This window comes from Girardinichthys multiradiatus, chromosome 6, assembly GCF_021462225.1.
Source record: "Girardinichthys multiradiatus isolate DD_20200921_A chromosome 6, DD_fGirMul_XY1, whole genome shotgun sequence".
Classification (NCBI taxonomy): domain Eukaryota; kingdom Metazoa; phylum Chordata; class Actinopteri; order Cyprinodontiformes; family Goodeidae; genus Girardinichthys; species Girardinichthys multiradiatus.
This window is the reverse complement of record NC_061799.1, coordinates 20,405,398-20,424,777: the sequence shown is the minus strand read 5'-3', so window position 1 is coordinate 20,424,777 and position 19,380 is coordinate 20,405,398. Positions and strand designations below refer to the sequence as shown.

Below are 19,380 nucleotides of genomic sequence, written 5' to 3'. Positions count from 1 at the left end.
GTGAGGTAACCAATCAGAAGGCGGAATTCAAAGAAAGCCACGCCCTGAATAACAGTCATTGGACCAAATAGATTTGAATAGAAAAGAGATGACGTGTGGTAATATTTTAGCTGTCAGTGACAGTTTTAACACGCCTTTCCCTTCAGTTTGTGAACAAATATTGTCCTGTTTATAATGGAGACGGTAACAAAAATATTTATATAGGTAATGTAACAATGTTAACGGTCCAAAACCCATTCTGTTGGCTAAAACTCAGCAGAACGTTAGAGATAGTTTCACCAACGTTCCCAATAGCAACGCAGCTTGTGCGCCTCTTGGTCCAGACGGTCGGCGCCGCCTTGTGGACTTCATTATTAATGATACCACAGAAATTCAACCTTTCCGAGAGTCCATATAACCAGAAAGGAGGAATGACACCGTAGGAGGTTTGAGGAGCAGGAGCAGGTTTTGATCAACCTAAGGCAAATGTCACGTTGGAGAAGGAGCAGCTCATCACCACAGTGAGTGACCAGCGCCACCATAAAACAGAAACAGATGGGAAAATTTGGACAGAGTCGAGTGTAGCAATTGTTTTGACACAGAACAAGTTAGGAACGCACTGTTCATAATATATACTTGTTGTGCTCTTAAAATACTGCTTTCCTTAACTATTTTTTATTTATTTTATTAAGTAAAACGTATGTTTACTGACAGATAAATCGCCAGTTAACAAGAATTTGTCGTCCATGTCAAAAATATGTAAGGAATACAAAATGAAGGTTTTCTTGTCCAGAGATCATTGATTAAGTTTGGTCTTCTTTTTTTTTTTTTTCAGATGTAGATCAAGTAGTATTTCAGTGAGAAACAGTGTCTAAGTTAGCATTTTTGAAGATTACTGGCCATTAGGTATGGTAAATCAGGCAAGCAACCAATATTTCTGACATGCAGCGCTGGATGATGTTTACATCTTTTGAAAAGTTAAAGTTCTGCCACATGCATACGATACTAAGTAGAATGAATACAATCATGCACCAATCAGGCTTTTCCTCAGCAATACCAGTCTCAAATTGTCTTTGATGTCTGACCTGCCAGTTAAAATTTCTACGGGTTATTTTTCTTTTTTTAAGGGCTTATAATACATAAAACAGAATAATTGAGCTCCAGGTTCTTTGATACCAGTAGGAAGATTAAGAACTATGTGTCCCAAACCTCTATGTAATTTTTACTAAACTTAAAAAATTGGCATCAAAGTGCATGCTGCTGGTTGATGTGTTTATTAACAGAAAAAGTTGAGATTTATGTGTTTTGGTGCATTTAACAAGAAAAGAAAATCAGATTTTTCATCATTTTAACTGTAAATTACCATTTAGAGGTAATCAGGGGAATACTGGCCCATTCCTAGTTCTGGCCGACTAATCCAGTACCTTTCCTCAGGCCCACAGTAAAAGACATCAGCGAATAAAAAAACAGACAGGGATATGTGGCATGCACGCATTATATAGATTAGGATTGTGCAAAACTATCAAGGATAGTTCGCCTTATGGCTATTGTGTACAGTATAAACAAAATAACTTGTTCTAAACACGAAATGTTAAGATCGCTTAGAAACAGCTAACCATGTGGTATACACAGAACACATATGGCAAGCATTCCAGACATAAAGTGGTATCACTAAGGGTGCGGGAAGGTTGAGTTCAGGGGGTGCTCATCCCGATATATTGTGAACGAAGAGCACTAACAGATTTTTGGCAATCAACCAGCCTGGTGTATAAAAAATGTTGGAACCAGCCCAGAGACTCCACTACCTTCCCCAAGAAGCCTAATAGGAGGGAGAACAGGAAGAAACTGGATCAGTTTTTATATGGGCTAATTTTTGAGATTTACTGAATGATGTAAAAGTTAGAGCAGATCCACCGATCGTCCTAGCTGCATTCACTACAAGACGCAGGGTCTTCCTGTTGTGTACAGTGCAGCTCCAATACAATGTATTGATGCAGCTGATGAGCTCTATTCAATTGGTTGGTGTTGTCCATCAAAGATAGGTCCTCACAGAAATGTGGAACTGCAGAGTCAGTTGTACTGACCTTCTCTACATATGCAAATAGAAGAAGGTGCTCACTGGGGCGTTCCTTTAATATCAATGAGCAGTGAGATGAACAATGATATCCTTACACCAAATAATAAGCTCCCCACCTTTCTGTAGATCTTGTTTTGTGGAGGATGAGACCCAAAATGGTTGTGTCCCCTACAAACTTGACCTGGTGATTGGTGCTATGTCTAAGTTGTCATATGTCTGCAGGGTGAAGAGTAGAGTGCTAAGTACACATCCCTGAGAGTCTCTCATGTTGGATGATGATGATGGATGTTTTAGTGCTGGCATTTACGAGAAATAAACTGCTGCAGCAAGTTGCAGAGGGAAGCGATAAAGCTGAGGTGTTGAATGCTGAATTAAAATCTATGGACAGCATTCAGACCTGCGATCTGTATTGTTGAAGATAAGTAGGGTCTGGATGGAGGACAAATGATGTTGCGTTATCGATGGAATGGGTTAATGATATGTAAAGAGGAGGTCAGGGCTTGGAGGGAGGATGTTCAAAGAAGCTCATAACATGAATGTCAATGCAATGGGCCAAAAATAATTCAATAATATTAAATAACAGTAATAAAGTCGTTTTTAAGTATTTCTATGCATATATTCAATCATTTATTACCTTCAAGCCACACATCGCTACATGTTGTCTTTTACATAATTGATGCCCTTGAGTCATTTTGATCCAATGTTGTCACTTCACAGCTTGTGTTGCTAAGGGATGAGCAGATGTTGGATGCCTATCTCCTTTTTCCTGTTCAAAACACAGGTGAGAAGAAGTAGAGTCACATTTCTTTTCATTACAGAGAAAAGCTTGATGGAGGGGGGTTCTGAGCACTTAGATGAGGATGTCCAGGAGGAGGGCAGACTCACTGTGCTGTGGGAGAGGTGCATACAGCAGAGCATCTTAGTTGAACTCAGTGAGGACGAAAGTCTCCACCTAAGTGATCTGGAGAGTTCTTTAGCTTTACATCTGTCCCAAGCAGAATCGGCTGTCTCAGAGGCTAGCATTCATCTCAGTGGTAAGTCGACTATTAGTTTTTCCAGTTTCTACTTTGCTGAGAAATACAGCTGAGATGAGTAAAATCTCATTGCTGCCATTTGATCCATAACTCTTTATCCATCGTTTTAGTTGCATGTATCCAGTGCCTTGACTTTTCACATTTTTCCACATTACGGCCACAGACTTTAATGTATTTTGGTAAGATTTAAAGTGAAATAGCAACACATAGTAGCACATAATTGTGAAGTGGAAGGAAAATAATACACAGTTTTTAATTTTTTTCAAATAAAAATCTGAAAAGTGTGGTGTGCAATTTTACACAGACCCCTTCAGTCAGTGCTTTGTAGAACCATCTTTTAGTGCACATACAGCTGCAAGTCTGTTTGGGTATGTTTCAGTTTTACTTGCCTATAGAAAATCTATTTTGTCCTACCACAGATTTTCAATTTGATTTGGGTCTGGGATTTGACTGGGCCATTGTGAAACATGAATAAGCTTTGATCTAAACCAGTGCAGCTCTAGCTGAATCTTTGGAGTGTGTCGCCTTGCAGGAAGGTAAACATCTGCCCCAGTCTCATATCAAACCATTTTTCTTCCTGCATTGACCTTCAATAGGGGTCTGTAACCTTTACCATTTTTGCCCTCTGTCCAGCTTAATAAAACCTGTTTAGAGCCACAAATGTTACATGACCTTTTGGAAAAGGATAACTTTTAATTAATGATAAATATATGCTATAGGAAATTTGTTGTCATTTTTAAAGGGCCACCATTTTTTTTCTATTTTTAGGTTTTAAAATAAAGACATAAACATAAAATAAAGAAATAAAAAACATAAAACTTTTGCAAAATGAGGATGAACACATTTTCTTCTGTGGGATGCTGATATCCTTAAAAAAAAAAAAAAAAAAAAAAACTAATTTGTAAAAAAAGCAGATTCCTACAGAGCCCGCGAGGGTACATGGGGGAATTTTTTTTCTTTTGCTTTCCCACGCAATACTTTTGCGTCCCCACGCAATAGTCTTTGCGTTATCTCGCAATACTTTGTGGGATAGTTACAAACACTACACCTGTTTTTGAGATTTATTGAGTTTTATTTTGAAATTGGCCTTAAATAAAACGATCTTCAATCAGACTTAAATACAGTTATTATCCACAAGCTGTCAAACTACTGAACTCTGGACAATAATACTGCACGAAACCACATCTGTGACACTTTATTTGCTTATTGCTGCTGCATGATGTGTACTTTTTTTTGCACGCCACTTTTGTTTTTATAGTGATTTGAACGGTTCGTCTTATCCTAAGCATTTAATCGCATTGTTGACTGCGTGTTAACCTGCATATGACAAATAAACCATATCAATGCCATATCAGTGCTATTTGTTTTGTGAGCAGTTTGTCAAATGTGCTGCTGTTCCAAAATGCACAGCTTTCTCAAGGTGATTAACAACTTTTGCGAGCGAACGCAAAAGTATTGCGACAAACGCAAAAGTATTGCGTGGGGACGCAAAAGAAAAAAAATTCCCCCATGTTGCCTCGCAGGCTCCGTAGATTCCAACTAAATAATGAGAAAATAGATTTAAAAAAATTACTTGTACTTTTAATATCATTCTGTTCTGGAAATTATTCCATTACAACTAAAAAACTGCAAATCTGCATTCTTTACTATATCTTTATTTAAAAACTGTTTGTTTTAGTCCATTTTAGTTATTAAGAAGGTCCAAAGAGCCACCTGGTTGCAGAACCCTGGCCTATAGAGTTAAGCCAGAATTTATTTATACTGCTAGCAGATTTAGATTTAAAGTAATCTTTTAATTTTATCAACATGTTTCTTCTGACCGGAAGTAATATTAACATTTTGGGGTGGTACTGTCCTGACTTAAATCTGATGGAGAATATGTGGAGGGAGCTAAAGATTAGGGTGATGGCAAAGAGACCTTCCAACTTCAAAGACTTGGAGCTCATTACCAAACATAAATGATCAAAATACTAGAGGAAACATGAAAAAAAGCTGGTCAGTAATTATAAGGATGTAGATTTTTCCATTCATTATTGAGAACTATTTCAATAATTTTCAGCATGCCATTATTTTAAAAAATGTATATAAAAACGTCAGTGTATAAAAAAGCATTCATCTTCCTATCAACACTGACCATCTTCCCTGCTGAAGAAAGGCCTCTCCGCAGAATGATGCAGTCACCACTATGTTTCACTGTGGGGATGGTGTGTTCAGGGTGGTGTAAGGTGTTGGTTTTCCTCCACACATAAAATTTAGCAAACAACACTTCTTCTGGAGAAGAATAGCTGCATTTATTCAGAGATCAAATTACACATAGGGAGACTGTTTGCTATCTAGCTGACTTCTGTTGGCAAATGCTTGCGCTGGATTTTAGCTTGGTATACTTTATGTATTTTTTGACTTTTTTTTTTTTACAATTATGCAACTTGTTCCTTTCATTTCACAATTATGTACAAGCTTGCCTTCTATCACAGAAAATCCCGATAAAATATAAAAATAAGTTTGTACTTGTAACATGTAGAAAAGTTCAAGCGGTATTAATATTTGTGCAAGGCATTAATGTATTGCCTGTAGAGTAAATTGTCATTTTCACAAGTCACACAATGCTGTTATTTTCATTCTAATTATGTTGTAATGTCATGTCGGTGTTTTCATTTGCAGGGAGTGCAGAGCTGTCAGCATTAGATGACTCCTCAGAGAACAGTGTTGTCAGCAGTAATAATGTCAATGTAGTCGAAAACATAAGTAAAAGCATTACCTTGCATCTGTCAGCCCAAAGACCTAACACCATGCATGATAAGCCGTCCTTCAAGCAGGGGTTTGAGGACCCAGGACCAAACACCAGTGATGAGGATCAGGAAGACCTGCCTTATGATAATGACCTCGGAAGTCCATACTTCAACCAAACATCTAGCTCTACTGGAAACTCTGATGGAGCAGACACTGTTTATGGAAGTCCAGATCCTCCTGATCTGCCTGAGAAGGATCAGAGTACCAACACCAAACCTGACGAGTCTTTTGAAGCAATCAAGCAAACTGAGGTAGCTCCCCCATGCTCCGTTCCTACAAACATTACCCACTTGTTACTGCGACACTTCTCTCAGGAGGAGTTGCTCAGAACGGAAAGGCTGATTGAGGCAGAGACCTTGCCGGAGGTGTCGCTGCTGGAAAGCGTGGACGACTCTGTTTTCAGCTTGGCCCCAACAGCCAAAGCACCAGCAAATTACAGCAGCAAAACTAATAGCAGCCAAGAAAGGAGTCATAATGCATCCAAGATTGAAAGCTTAGAAGAAAAAACTGAAAAGAAAATTGATGATTTCTCTTCAGATATAACTGAGAAAAACATGTCCAACTCTGCAAGTTTAAACCAGATCAAAGGGAATGACGGTGCAGATGAAACTGAGCAAAACAAGACAAAAGAGGATGATCAGAATCAGAGAGTCCCACTCATTCGCACTAGATCCTTCAGTGAGATGAAATATGGTCAGGGACAAGTTCATTACCCTCTCCCAGATTTCTCCAAGGTGGCCCCAAAAGTAAAAATCCCTAAAGCTCCAAATGGACCTGTGAGACCAGTTCTCCAAAGCCCTAACACCATTCACAGAGCCCGGTCTTCTCCGGGTATGTTAGAGGTGATCAGCAGAGTCCTGGAGGACTCAATCCCGCCATCAGAGACGCCCTACGTCTTCAAAGACATTGAAAACCAGATTCCAGCAGCACTGGTACATCAACTGAAGGTAGCATTCATCTTCATAATAAGGACACAGTTGAGCTTATGGGCAGTCTATCAAACTAATTATTTGTTATTTTCTAGACTGAATATGACAAATTACTTACCAGGTATGCAGAGTCAGATAACTTAATGGACCAAATGAAACCAGAACCAAATGTATCAGTAAGATAACACTGAATTGTTAAAAAATCTGTGCAAAGTATGATAGTATTTTATTTAAAACACTAATTCATGGTTCTATTTCACAGACTCATCCACCCTCACATGATGCCGAGAAGCAGCTGGAGATTGCTGAAGAGACTCATCCCAAATACTTGATTTCTCCTCTTTCCCTGTCAGGTATGGGTCTGTCGGACCACTGAAACTGTAGCAGGTCAGGGCTGGACATTATACAAATGATTGGAGTCTAGTGAGTTCAGATTACAGTATTAACACATTTTCTTTATTCAAATAAATTGAAAAAAATTAGGTCCTTAAGTCTTTGACCCAGTCAACATTTGAATGTAATTATAGACGTAAGTGTTTTAAGTTACGTCTTTTCAAGCTTTGCACATGTATAGACAAAAATATTTGTCCTTTCTTCTTTTAAAAATAGCTTAAATCTTGCCACAGATTCTTAATTGGATTTATGCCTGAACTATGACTGGGCCATTGCAACACACGAATATGCCTTGATCTATGCCATTGTATTGTTGCTCTGGCTGTGTGTTGTCTTTCTAGAACAGCATTCTCCAACACCAGTCCTCCAGAGTTACATTCCTGCAACTTTCAGATGCATCCCTGTTCTACCTCACCTGAATCAAATAAATGACTTATTACCAGGCTTCTGCAGACTTCGGCAACAAGTTGAGATGGTAAACCAAGCCATTTGATTCTGGTGTTTATCTAAAAGTCGCAGGACAGTTGGAGACCTGTGTTTTAGAAGATCAGTCTCTACCCTAGTCTTCAAGTCTTTTGCAGCCTTTAAAAGGTTTTCTTCCAAGATTCCTTGTATTCAGCTTCATCGGTCTTTCCATCAACTCTGACCAACATCCCAGTCCCTGCTGATGAAAAGCATCCCCAAAACATGATGCTTCCACCACCATTTTTCACCATGAGAATGGTGATAAATGGTGGCATATCATGGTGATATGCTGTTAGTGTTTTTGCCGTACAGCATCGAGGTCCAAATGGTTATTTTGTGGTCTCATCTGACCAGAACATCTTATTTCCCATGTTTGCTGCGTCGCCTACATGGCTAAATTAAACAGTATTGATGGGCTGCACAGTGGCGCAGTTGGTAGTACTGTTGCATGAAGGTCCTGGGTTCAACTCCCGGCCGGAGGTCTTTCTGCATGGAGTTTGGAGGTTCTCCCCCCTGCATGTGTGGGTTCTCACCGTGCCCGCTGGAGATAGGCCCCAGCTCCCCGCAACCCTGTACGGAAGAAACAGGTATAGAAAATAAATGGATGGATGTATTTTAATATTTTGTACTGCGCTTTATGAGCACCTTTGCACTTTACTAAAAGCATTGGCACTGCAATTTAGGGCATAGATTTGCACACGACACTTTAATTCATTATTGAATATCTTAATTATTAGCATGTAGCCTTTTGTTTTTCCTTCATAATTGCTCTTCATTCAGAGGTTTGATAGTTTCATGTGAGGAGAAAATAATTTCTACTTGGAGCAGATAAGGTCCACAGTTTAGTAAACGTTGACCAAATCTCCTGGGATCTTGACACGGAAGAGACCATGGGTTATAGAGTCTGGGGTATTTCAGTACGTGGAGTTTTAGGTGTGTTCATATTGGTGCTAAGGTGCATGTTTGGTTCCATGAAGATAGAAAGTTTGTAGCGCTGATCATTCTGTACTTCTGTTGTCATCTGTACAGTAATCCAGTTGCTAAACCTCACATTTTTACTTTTTGGGATACTATTTTTAACCTAACTAGGCTTTAAACTTCTCCATGGCTTTATAACTGACCTGTCTGTTGTGTACCTTGGTCTTCATCATGCTGGTTTGTTCATAATGTTTTTTACCAAACAACTGAAGCCTTCACAGAACAGCTGCAGTGGATTTTATTAAGGGGGTGTTAGAATAAAGGGGACTGAATACATATGCACATTTTTACAACTTTTTTACACACTCTGTATCCAGGGTGTTAAAAGGTTTAAAACCTAGGTATCATATTACTTCCACTCTATGTGATACATTTCTACCACACAAAATCTGAATAAAAATACATTGAACTCTGTGGTTGTAGCAGCACAAAATGTCCAAAGATTTAAATACTTTTCTATGGCATTGTAGGTGTTAAATATAACCTTTTTTGGTGTTTATCAATTCTGTGTTTTTGCAGAAAACTTTGTTGAAAAAGAGGGCGAATCAACTCAGTACCATATAGTCAAGGAAGCAACCAGAGTTTTATCAAAGTGGAATGAAGATAATCTTAGTGATGGTGAGAGAATGACTGCTGAACTGAGAGAGATCGTCGTCCAGTTCATCCAGAAGGTACTGCGAGTTTGAATGTGGTTCCTCATACTGTGTTACATGCTTACCTTCAAACAAACCATTTAACAAGCCTCCTTTTTTCAGGTTGAGGAATTCAAATGTAATGTTACTAGTATGGCTGTAAGCACAGCTGAGCAGCAAATGGTATGGGCTCTTTGCATCCTTAAAAAACGATCTTTATTTAGGGATATTTTATATTTTATCTTGAAGGAATTTGTATCTTTTTTTCTTTTTTAATGTGAGTGAATAAAAAAAAATATTTTGTCAGATTCTGAGGAGCATGATGGAGGCTCAGGATGAGCTTAAAAGGAAGTACATCAGTCAGAAAGAAGAGCACAGAGCTCTGGAGATGCAGAACTACATAGGTCTATCTAGGAACACCGGCACCTTTGACCCAGACAGGTTCAGTAGATCCTATTGTTGTAATTGATCATATCAGTCAGATTAATGTCTGTAAAAACAGTACATTTTCTATGCATGTGTTGTTCTGTTTCCAGACTAGTAGAGGGAGACATATTCAGGATAGGGATGCACCTAGAGGACATAAAGGAGGTCATTGACAGAAACACGTATGAACAGATTTCTCCCCCCCACTCGTCCTCCACTCCCACCTCTATCGCAATTTGGCTGAACATGAAGCCCAGCTCACCTACCTTTCACACAAGTTCACCTTCACCTTCCCTGCTTGAGGTAACAAACTCACACACAGATTTCTCTTTGAGATGCTAAATTATGTTTTTGTGTTCACTGGGAGCTACATGTAACGGTGCACAGAATGCCAAACCTATTTTTTTTTATGAATTTACACAAATCCAGCTACTCCACATTAATCTGGATAACAACATACATAGTGACCCATGTATGTTTGCGTGTCTGATAGGCGTGTCTTATTTGTGTCTCCAATGCCACTGTCACTGTCCATTAGTCACTGCTGCAAATCATTGTCATGTATATGCTTTGAAAAATGTGGTAAAACAACCCAGTGCATTTCATCTGCTCTGTATGCACCACATTGAAGTGCTAGCATGTTTAATCTCTGTTTTGATATGGCTCGTTGATCATTCAACTTGTAGTGTTGTGGGTTAATCGCCTGCAGACAAAACATCCTGAAAGAGTTGCCCTTCTGCTTCGTAAACATTGCACTTTGCGATGAGCTCAAAGAATTTCAAATGAAAGGAATTGTGCTCAGAGCGACGTAGCTCTATCCTCACCTGGATTGCTATCTGGGGATATCCAAACATAGCACACATAGCAGGTCGCATGGTGCAGACAGGACACTGTAGCAGCCAATACAGTCTCTCTCTTTCACTGTGAACATGGTGGTAATGGGTGAAAAATACACATATATTGTTAGGAAAAACACAGGTGGATTAGAATGCCTAAATAATGTGCTCAACTCTGTGGCTAACTATGAGTATGGCTGACAGGCAGTACACCCACTGCATTAAAATTAGTCATGGATTTTGACACCAGTCATTTACAAGAGCTTGGATCGGGAACCTGATTGTATCCCAGGTATTGGATCGGATCATTTGATCCCTAGCTAAAAAAGTATTACTTTAATCTGACAACTAAAAAGGCCAGATGCTGGACTGGTCTTCATCGTAACTTCGCTCTGCCTCAGTTACAATCTAAGGATTTCTTGTTAAAAAGCAACTGATTTGCAGCAGAAAGGAACCTAACAATTAATTAAATGACGATTTCCATTTGTCAGACTTCTGTAGCATATAAGGAAAACACTTGTTTTTGAGTTTTGATCTGTGGATTTTAAGGAATTCCATCAGATTATTGAAATTTAAAAATATTTGTTTGATACTATTTGCTAAACAAGACTGTTGTCAAAAAGAAGCTGATATAAAGCGGTCTATCTACAACAGTTAACAAATGCTCTAGATGAAATTAGATGATTTAATATTTTCATTTTAAACCGATCGGAATATTTTTATTAAGCCTGAAAATACAGCATTTAACTGGGTTTTGTGTTGCAGGGGAAACTTGCAGGTTTTATCACTGAGAGTTGTAAAGAGGATGGGCCGAGGGAGGAAGATAAAGAAGGAGAAGCTGACACCAGTGAGGTCAATGTCAATGGTGGATTAAACCCAAGCTCTGAGCTCAGAACTGCTGGCCCTTTAAATGAAACTGTCGGGCAACCCTTCAACAATTCACAGTATGAACAATTCATTTTCTTTATTATAGTAGTATATGTTTTAAATTTAAATTAGATTTTCTAAATGTTTTTTTATTAAATACTTTTTAAAATAATATTTTTTTAATTAAGGAAGTTTTCTGGGATTGAACCAAAACCTTATATAGAAAAAGTAAGAAGAGTAAGGTAGTTCAGTACAGTATATGTCAAAAAATAATTTTGTTTCTATCTACTGATGCTCTGAGTGTTGCTTCAGTGTGTGTTTGTTCACATATAAAAGGCACGTTCTCAGCCTCCCTTCAAGGAGATTGGGTTTCAGCTGCGGTGCTGGTTTCAGGTTCCTCTGTGTGGAGGAAACAGACTGCTTGAATCTGTGTGTGTGCAGGTTGTCTTCTCCGTCCTGTTTCAGCGACCTGCTGGGCTCAGCAGAAGGACCGCACTGTCCGACGGCAGAAGATGAGCAGGAGACAACCTCAGGATTATCCGAAAGGACAGCCCACTGGGGCCCTTTAGTTTACCCGAGTGGAACCAGATCACCATCAAAACAGAGCCAGTGGACAACTGATAGGTATATACTGCTAAGTGTGGCCAGTTAGAGAGCTGATTTCTGTGTAGGTGAGGACATGTTTTAGTTTCTCCAAGCACTTATATTTTGCATTCAATCTGCTAAAGTCCACATGTGTAAACATCAGTTTTTCCCCATGCCCAACCTTTTACTCATATTTTGTTTCTAAATGTGTCACTTATTGTTGCAGCGTTGCCCTGAATACAAGCAGTGAATGTGATCTGGATGATTGTGTGAGTCTGGCAGTGGAGGTCTCCTGTTCTTCTCATCCTCCCAGAGGCACCCACAGCATCTCAGAGCCTGTAGTCAACACCTCATCTGTGTCACAGGTCGGTCGTAGATGAACACTGAGTCTCTTCTAGATAATCTCTATTTATGTCTGATCTGTGGTTGTTTCAGGTACAGCTGCATGAGCATTGCTGGTCAGAAGTTTACATACACACATCATCAGCCCCAATGTCTTACTGATTTTGATCTTTTAAAGAGACATGGAGCTGTTCTTTATTCAGGGTGGAATGGTGATGCCGGAAAAAAAACTAACAATTGGCTACACAAGCTTAAATTTATTGTGGATTTTCTCAAACCCACACACGGTCAAAACTATACGCACATATTTAAATACATGCACACACCCCAGTAATATCTGGAAAATGTTCTTTAACATGTTATTTTAAATGACTCAGCACAGCCCATAAATTATCAACAGGGTTGATGTTGAAGTCATTCCAGAAGTTTTGTTCGTCGGCTTTATCCATCCTGAAACCAGCTCGGTTTGTCTTTGGGTCGTCATGTTTAAACACACAATTGTTTCCAAATTCCAACTGTGTAGCTCTGGGATTAATTGATTTTTTTTTTTAGGATTTAGGTTTATTGAACCAGAGGGACATCTATAACATGACGAACACCGGCTCTTGCAGACTAGAGCTGGTGAAAATTGGTCCAGCTGTTGAATTAAGGTCAAATTAAAGAACTCGGAGGTGGGCTTCCATCTTAATTCACCCACTTCGCATGATTTATCGGTACTACTGGGAGTGAAGCAGTATGATGCTACCACCACCATGCTTTTCAGTGGTTGCAATGTTCTTTAATGGAAAGCTTAGCCTAATTTCGACATACTTCTTGTCATTTTGGCCAGACATCTGTCTATGTCCTCTCCTATTATAAATCTTTACTCCAGAAGGTATTTTGCTTGTGCATGTGGGTCCATGTTGATGTTAAACTCACTTCACTTGTGCACAGGGACACTGCTGCTTCAGTATCTTCCAGTTTTTGGGCTTAAGCCTCGGTAGTTCCTGGGTTCCTGGGAAAGGATCATTGTCCTTTCATCTGAGGGTCCTCAAACACGAGAATAAAATATATACTGTAACACTGGTTTTGGAATGGATGAAGCAGGCTAACATTAAGTTTCTGGAAAGGCTCCTACTAGAAACCTATTGAAAATGGGTGGACTGTGTTTAATAGCTGGGTATGCACCAGGAAAACACAATATTTAAATGTTGTCTGCTCATCCTGATAAGACAAGTAGTCAAATAGACATGAGGTTTCTCTGTAAGCTGTTAAGTGACGTATAACCAAATATTAGTAGGAGGGCATGTGTGGAGGGTGGAGGTCTCATCCTGGCAAAAGAACTGTTCAAATCCAGTATAACATTAAAACCCCAAATTAATAAGGAACTCGTGCTGATGGTTAGTATAAACATCTGGATGGAACTACACAATACACACCAAGACATTCTTTATTAATTGCTTCATTTTTGAGTTGCAGAGGATACTGGGTTCAGAGACAGACAGTGGATTTGGAAGCTCCTATCTGAATCAGTCAGCCACTAAAACATTTCAACCAAATGACCTCACAGGAAGGTCAGGAAAACCATTTCAGGATTTTTATGATTGTTTTGCAGCTTCTGTCCACATATCACAAGGGAAACTGAAGTCTCATGTTTTCTTCTCCAGCGTTCACTCCGAGTATGAAGATCTAAGTAACCCAGACAGTGAAGCTTCCTGCTCCAACCTGGAGACGGCTATCCATACAGATGCTGTGGCTGCCCACTCATCCATCCAAACACTGCACTGTGAAGAAGCAGCTGCTGCAGTGAAGCTGTGGGTGGAGAGCACCACCAATGAGCCCTCAGTCAGGCTGCAGAGTGAGTAAAGCCCTGCTCACTTTTTTCATAATTTTTATTATCAGTACTGAAACTTTTCTTTCTTCACTGCTCACCAAACAGGGACCGTCCAAATACATCCTGTCCCGCTCCACAACCACATATCTGAGCCAACCCTCAGCACCACCATGGATGCTGTAACAGACAGACGCAGCCCTCTGAACTCCTGTTCTTGTAACAGGTCAGTTTGCATGGAGCTTAATGTGCTGGAAGACGTGAAGAAAGATATAATCTGTTGTGTTCTGTTCCTGTGTGTGTCCAGTGAGGCCATACTGGCTTTGCAGACAGAGGTATCAAAGTTAAAGAGGGACCTGGAGCAGGGGCTAGTCCAGCTACCCCACTTAGCACAGAGGATGGACTACCTCACTTCAAGGTAGGACAAGAAGATTCAGATCTCATGTCTAAAATACAAACTCATCAAACACCAGCTTCAAAAAAGTGAGTCCTAAATCTTGCTTTCAATAAATTAATACAAGTATAGGGATTGGTAGGATGCATTTCTGTGACTTTACATGACTAAACCATTCCCTGCACTTCCTGTAATATCCTTTCATGTTTCTCTGACAGGATCTTTGTTGTTACCTCTAGTTTAGGGAAGTCAAGCAGCAAAGGCAGGACCAACCTCAGGTCCAGTCTATTGAGGGTAGAGGATTGGACTTCCTCAGACATGGAACGAAGCAAAAGCAAAGGTAGTCTACCAGCATTTCATGTTTATTCTTTTTTCACCTGTTAACATTCACCTCAAAATGTCTAATAACCATGTGCTCCAAATGATTACTATTTGGAGCACATGCAAAAGCCTGGTTTCTCTGTAATCACACTCGTGACATTCTGATGTCAAAATCATCCACTTCATTATTTTTTTGGCCATCTGGTGTATGAAAATTGATTTTTGATTGTAAAATATTTCAAAAAGCTTTGGCTTTTTGTTTATGAGCACAGACAGCGGCGGTGGAAGCTGCTCTGAGATCATGTCGCCTTTCACCGTAGGAAGTGAATGTTTGACGTCTGAGCTTCGAAACAAACTTCAGCACACGACACCATCCAACAGAGGTTGAAGCCAAATTCACTGCAGAGTGCATTCTGCCATTTGTTTTTATGTCCAAAGAGATTAAACTTATCGCTCTGCTAATGTAGGTAGGATGGGAATCTCTAGCATGAAAGGAGAGGATAAGCAGCATGCGAAGCAAAGGCCACAAGGTGAGCAGGCTTCTAAGAAGTTGACCATGTTTAGATTTTAATATCAGTATTTGTGGAGAAATTATTTCAGTTTTGTCTATATAATTTATCCATAATTTAGAAGAAAAGACCATAAAAAAACATTCATAAAACCAAACGTAAATAAACAGTTTAAGGAGTGAATTTATACATGTTAACCCTAATCCGAACTCCAACAGAGTGACTGGCGATCTGTAATGTCAAATTGTAAGTCTTACAGTGTACTTGTACACTTCTATCATTTATTAGCACCTTGTGGTACATCTTTTGTTTCTGTAATGGGCAGCCATCAAGAGTTTTAATATCAAGGAGAGGTGGTCTCCCTCTCTCCAGAAGTCCCTCCTTCAGGTCAACTACGGCTCCTCCTGCAGCCTGCCAGCCAGGTAAATATGGGTCAGCCAAAGCTTTCAAACAACATCTGCCAGAAAACAGATATTTTCACCAGCTTCACACCAGATTCTGTTGAAGGAGAATATGGGTTCCTGCAGCGTTCAAAAGTCTTCAGATGTTTCTGATTTGATTTTAACCAGTTTTTCAAGCCTGGATTTGTATGGTAAAAATAACTTGAGTGTGGAAAAATGTTTAAATGTTCAGTTTCTTTCTTATTCGCACAGAAAAATTTGGATCTCTTTGTCCAACTATTTGTGTTTTCAACTCAGAAAAACTTCAAGGTTTTCTCCACACATTAATCAGTGGGAAGTTGTAATATATTGAAAGAACCCAACAGTAAATGCACAAGCACACAAAGATAAAAAAAATGGTCCGCCTCACTACTGTCTATGCCCAGGACATGTCTGGTTTAAATTGCAAACAAAGGTTTTACACTCCATTTTTTTTTTTTTTTAAACTTTGAACAAAGCAGAGGTTTTACAGACAGTTTTTGATATGGGCCACAAGGGTGACCACGCAAGGTGCCATTTTGTCAGGGGAGGACATAAGCACTTGAGAGGGAAAGAAACTTGGACCCCAACTGGGTTTTTGTTGCTTATTGTGCTGAAAATATGACCATACAACATGACTGGCCAATGACAGAAGTTTTTATCTGGGTCCGGATTTCTGTTCGGTGCTAAATTTATTGGTTGTTTTAAGGAATCTGGACATTAATTATCTCTAGTTCAAAATCTACACTGAACATAGACTGCAATTTAAGAAACTTTTATTCTATTCTCAAAGTAGAGACTGATCAAACCTGGGCTAAATTATTCTACATAATAACAGAATTTTTTGAAACACAAATTTGATGTGTTCAGCTTATTCGTAAAAACAAAAAAATGGGAATCCTTCTTTTTTTCAGAAATGTTGTAAAAATCTCTTTACGTACCCAATATATTCTGGGTCTTCAAGGAGTGATTCATGCAGTGTGGCATTCGTGCATTAACCACCACAGAGGACATCGATTTTGAAACAGACCTAGATCTAGGTTTATCCAGATGCAAAGCCAGCTTAAGTGTCATGTTGCTTGAAGGTTTGGGCAACACACAGATGACAGAACTCAATTAACCTAAATGGTTTCTACTCGGATATCTATATTATTTGAAAAGCTGCTGGTAAAATTTTAGAAATTAGAAATTTTATTTGTATGAACCTTAAATAACCCATTAATCTGTTTAATTTCTGCCCAATAATGCAGCTATAAAGTGAGAGAACCTCAGCTGCAGTCCTCACCTTGTCACAGAAAGCGCTCCACTCAGTCAGACACCGCACTCCTGCCCAGCAACGTTTATTTTCAGGAGACACCATCCTCAGTCTCTGTTCCTCTCCGGGGTACCAGCAGAAGCAGAGGCAAAAAGGTCTGAAGCTCACACAAGTCCGCCTTACATCTTACAGTGTATTATAATTAATCTTATCTAAGAGGTTCTTTGTGTTTTTCAGCAGGAAGACATGAACAGGACTTTGGACCAGGCAATTGAGGTCGCCCGCATCTTGAAAAGGACAACAGATTGTATGGCCAGGCGACTTTCTGCTGATTTAGCCAAGGCACAGATGCACAAGAAACTTTACAACACGCAGCCACGAGAGGGCAGAAAACACCACACTTCCTAAACGCCTTCCGTTATTGAGCCACAACGATTCACTAAATAAATAAGACGCTAAATAAATATTTATATATATTTTGAATATATATAAATATTGATTTTTAAATGTAATTGAAAATATGAAGTAAAAAGCATTAACTACAAATAAATTCTCTAATATTATTTAAATGTTTGAATAAATTCATAAAGACATTTATTCAAAATGCATGGAAATTTTGTTTTTTTAACAGAGTTAATTCAAGTATAATGTTCCTGTTTATATATTTAGTTTTTAGGTGTGTCTTTAACAGAGATTTATGTTACTGTTAATACTTTTTTATTTATTTAAGATATTTATCACAGTTTTACTTAAACTATCATGTGTAACCAATTATGTTATAGATTCTGCTACATTTGGCCCTTGATACATAAGACTCATGTAACATGCATCTAACAAAAACTTTTTTGAGGTTTTTTGTATAAATACATCAATTTGTAATTGTTTTTTGGTTTCTTCTTTTAACAGTGCAAAAAATACCGAAATGTTTCAATTTACACAATTCTGAGGGAGATTTATTTTTTTGGGACAGCACTTAGTTTATGTGGAAGTCATTTAGATTTTTATGTAATGTCTGGTTCCCATTTATTTCTCAGAAAGATATATTTATCAATCTATATGTTCTGCAGTGTGTAAAATTTGTCCAAATTGAGGCGTATCTCAATTCACAACAAATACAGCAATTTCTTACAATGGCAACATCATATAACTTCTCTCAAACCCCAAGTCAGTCGTGGCAGATGGCCGCTCATACTGAGTCTGGTTCTGCTGGAGGTTTCTTCTGGTTAAAAGGGAGTTTTTCCTCTCCACTGTCACTACATGCATGCTCAGTATGAAGGAATGCTGCAAAGTCAACGCCAGTAACTGTCCACTGTCTCTACATGCTCATCCAGGAGGAGGGAATGCTGCAAGTCATTGACTGGATGCAATCTGCTGGGTTTCCTTTGATAGAGAAACGTTTTATCCAATTTGAATAAAAAACTAACTCCAACTGCACTGTTCAATTGTTAGGATTAATTGGAATGTATTTACCTGACTGTTGTGAAGTGCCTTGAGACAACATGTGTTGTGAATTGGCGCAATATAAATAAAACTGAATTGAATTGAAATTATAAACCAATGAAAATAAACTTTACATTTTGACATTGCTCCATTGTCAGTACAGTTAGAGTAGAGTTACTGAAAGCCTTACAATGGTTATAGATCTCCTGCTTGCATAATATCAGTTAGTGGCAACACACAAGCAGCTCCAGGCAGAATATAAAGCTAAATCTGATTAAATCTGGGTCATATTGCTAATATTGTGTTTCAGGAAAAACCCTCCATCTTTACTGTGAGAGCCTATCAGCTCATATCCTTTTAGCAAATGATCGCATTTGATGCTGTTAATACCCATCCATGCCGGGCTCTGGGTGCTACTGGCTCAGTGTCTTCTTTCTGTGTTTCAATTGAGTGATTCTGTGGTCCTGTTTTTGTCACCGCCGAAGCCTGCTGTTGCCATACTGCTTTCAGTTATCTACAGTGTGGTGTTGAGTTTCTCTGTTCTACAAAAAGGCATTAGAAAAGAACAGAAACAGCATTCCTAAACTATCTGTTCACATTGTTCCAGGAACAGGTTCATGTCCATGTTTATTAACCTGCAGGCAATCAACAGAGAAACCGCAACAGGACTGTTCATTTTCAAGAAAGGGTATTAAGCTGACTCAAATGTATGCTTAACATCTCACGCTATTAAATCATTTACCGTTATATCACCCATAAGGTGTTGTTGTGTTTGATGAAATATAAATCCTGTTTGCGATTTACCATAGAGAGGTCTGATTAGACAACATGGCCCTTCAACATAAAAGGCTGGAGGATGCAATCTGGGCTGCTTGCAGGGTGGAGTCTTGCAGCTTATT

General features: G+C 38.9%; 1 protein-coding gene across 7 annotated transcripts; it reads left to right on the top strand.

Moving 5' to 3' along the window:
• The first annotated feature begins 87 nt into the window (after positions 1-87).
• LOC124869661 lies at positions 88-17,923 on the top strand. Of its 7 annotated transcripts, none has more exons than XM_047367646.1 (22): positions 92-500; positions 2,774-3,090; positions 5,752-6,827; positions 6,905-6,985; positions 7,072-7,162; positions 9,165-9,316; positions 9,401-9,460; positions 9,585-9,718; positions 9,814-10,006; positions 11,305-11,483; positions 11,848-12,030; positions 12,218-12,356; positions 13,792-13,886; positions 13,980-14,170; positions 14,252-14,369; positions 14,451-14,561; positions 14,756-14,877; positions 15,131-15,241; positions 15,326-15,388; positions 15,693-15,789; positions 17,037-17,196; positions 17,282-17,923. In XM_047367646.1, exons 2-22 carry the CDS (start codon positions 2,790-2,792, stop codon positions 17,447-17,449), a joined length of 3,825 nt encoding a protein of 1,274 aa, XP_047223602.1. In that variant the 5' UTR covers positions 92-500; positions 2,774-2,789; the 3' UTR covers positions 17,450-17,923. The 7 variants fall into 7 exon arrangements, 5 of the variants coding, with proteins under 5 accessions (XP_047223602.1, XP_047223605.1, XP_047223601.1 ...); XM_047367649.1 differs by having other exon boundaries at positions 95-500; positions 2,875-3,090; positions 17,279-17,923; XM_047367645.1 differs by having other exon boundaries at positions 95-500; positions 17,279-17,923.
• Positions 17,924-19,380: the final 1,457 nt, after the last annotated feature.

Excerpts from the sequence above, each read along its gene's own strand:
- LOC124869661 (XM_047367645.1), top strand. The coding sequence starts at position 2,790 with ATGAGCAGATGTTGGATGCCTATCTCCTTTTTCCTGTTCAAAACACAG. Across the intron at positions 6,828-6,904 it reads CACTGGTACATCAACTGAAG|ACTGAATATGACAAATTACT; the intron begins GTAGCATTCATC and ends GTTATTTTCTAG. Across the intron at positions 6,986-7,071 it reads AACCAGAACCAAATGTATCA|ACTCATCCACCCTCACATGA; the intron begins GTAAGATAACAC and ends TCTATTTCACAG.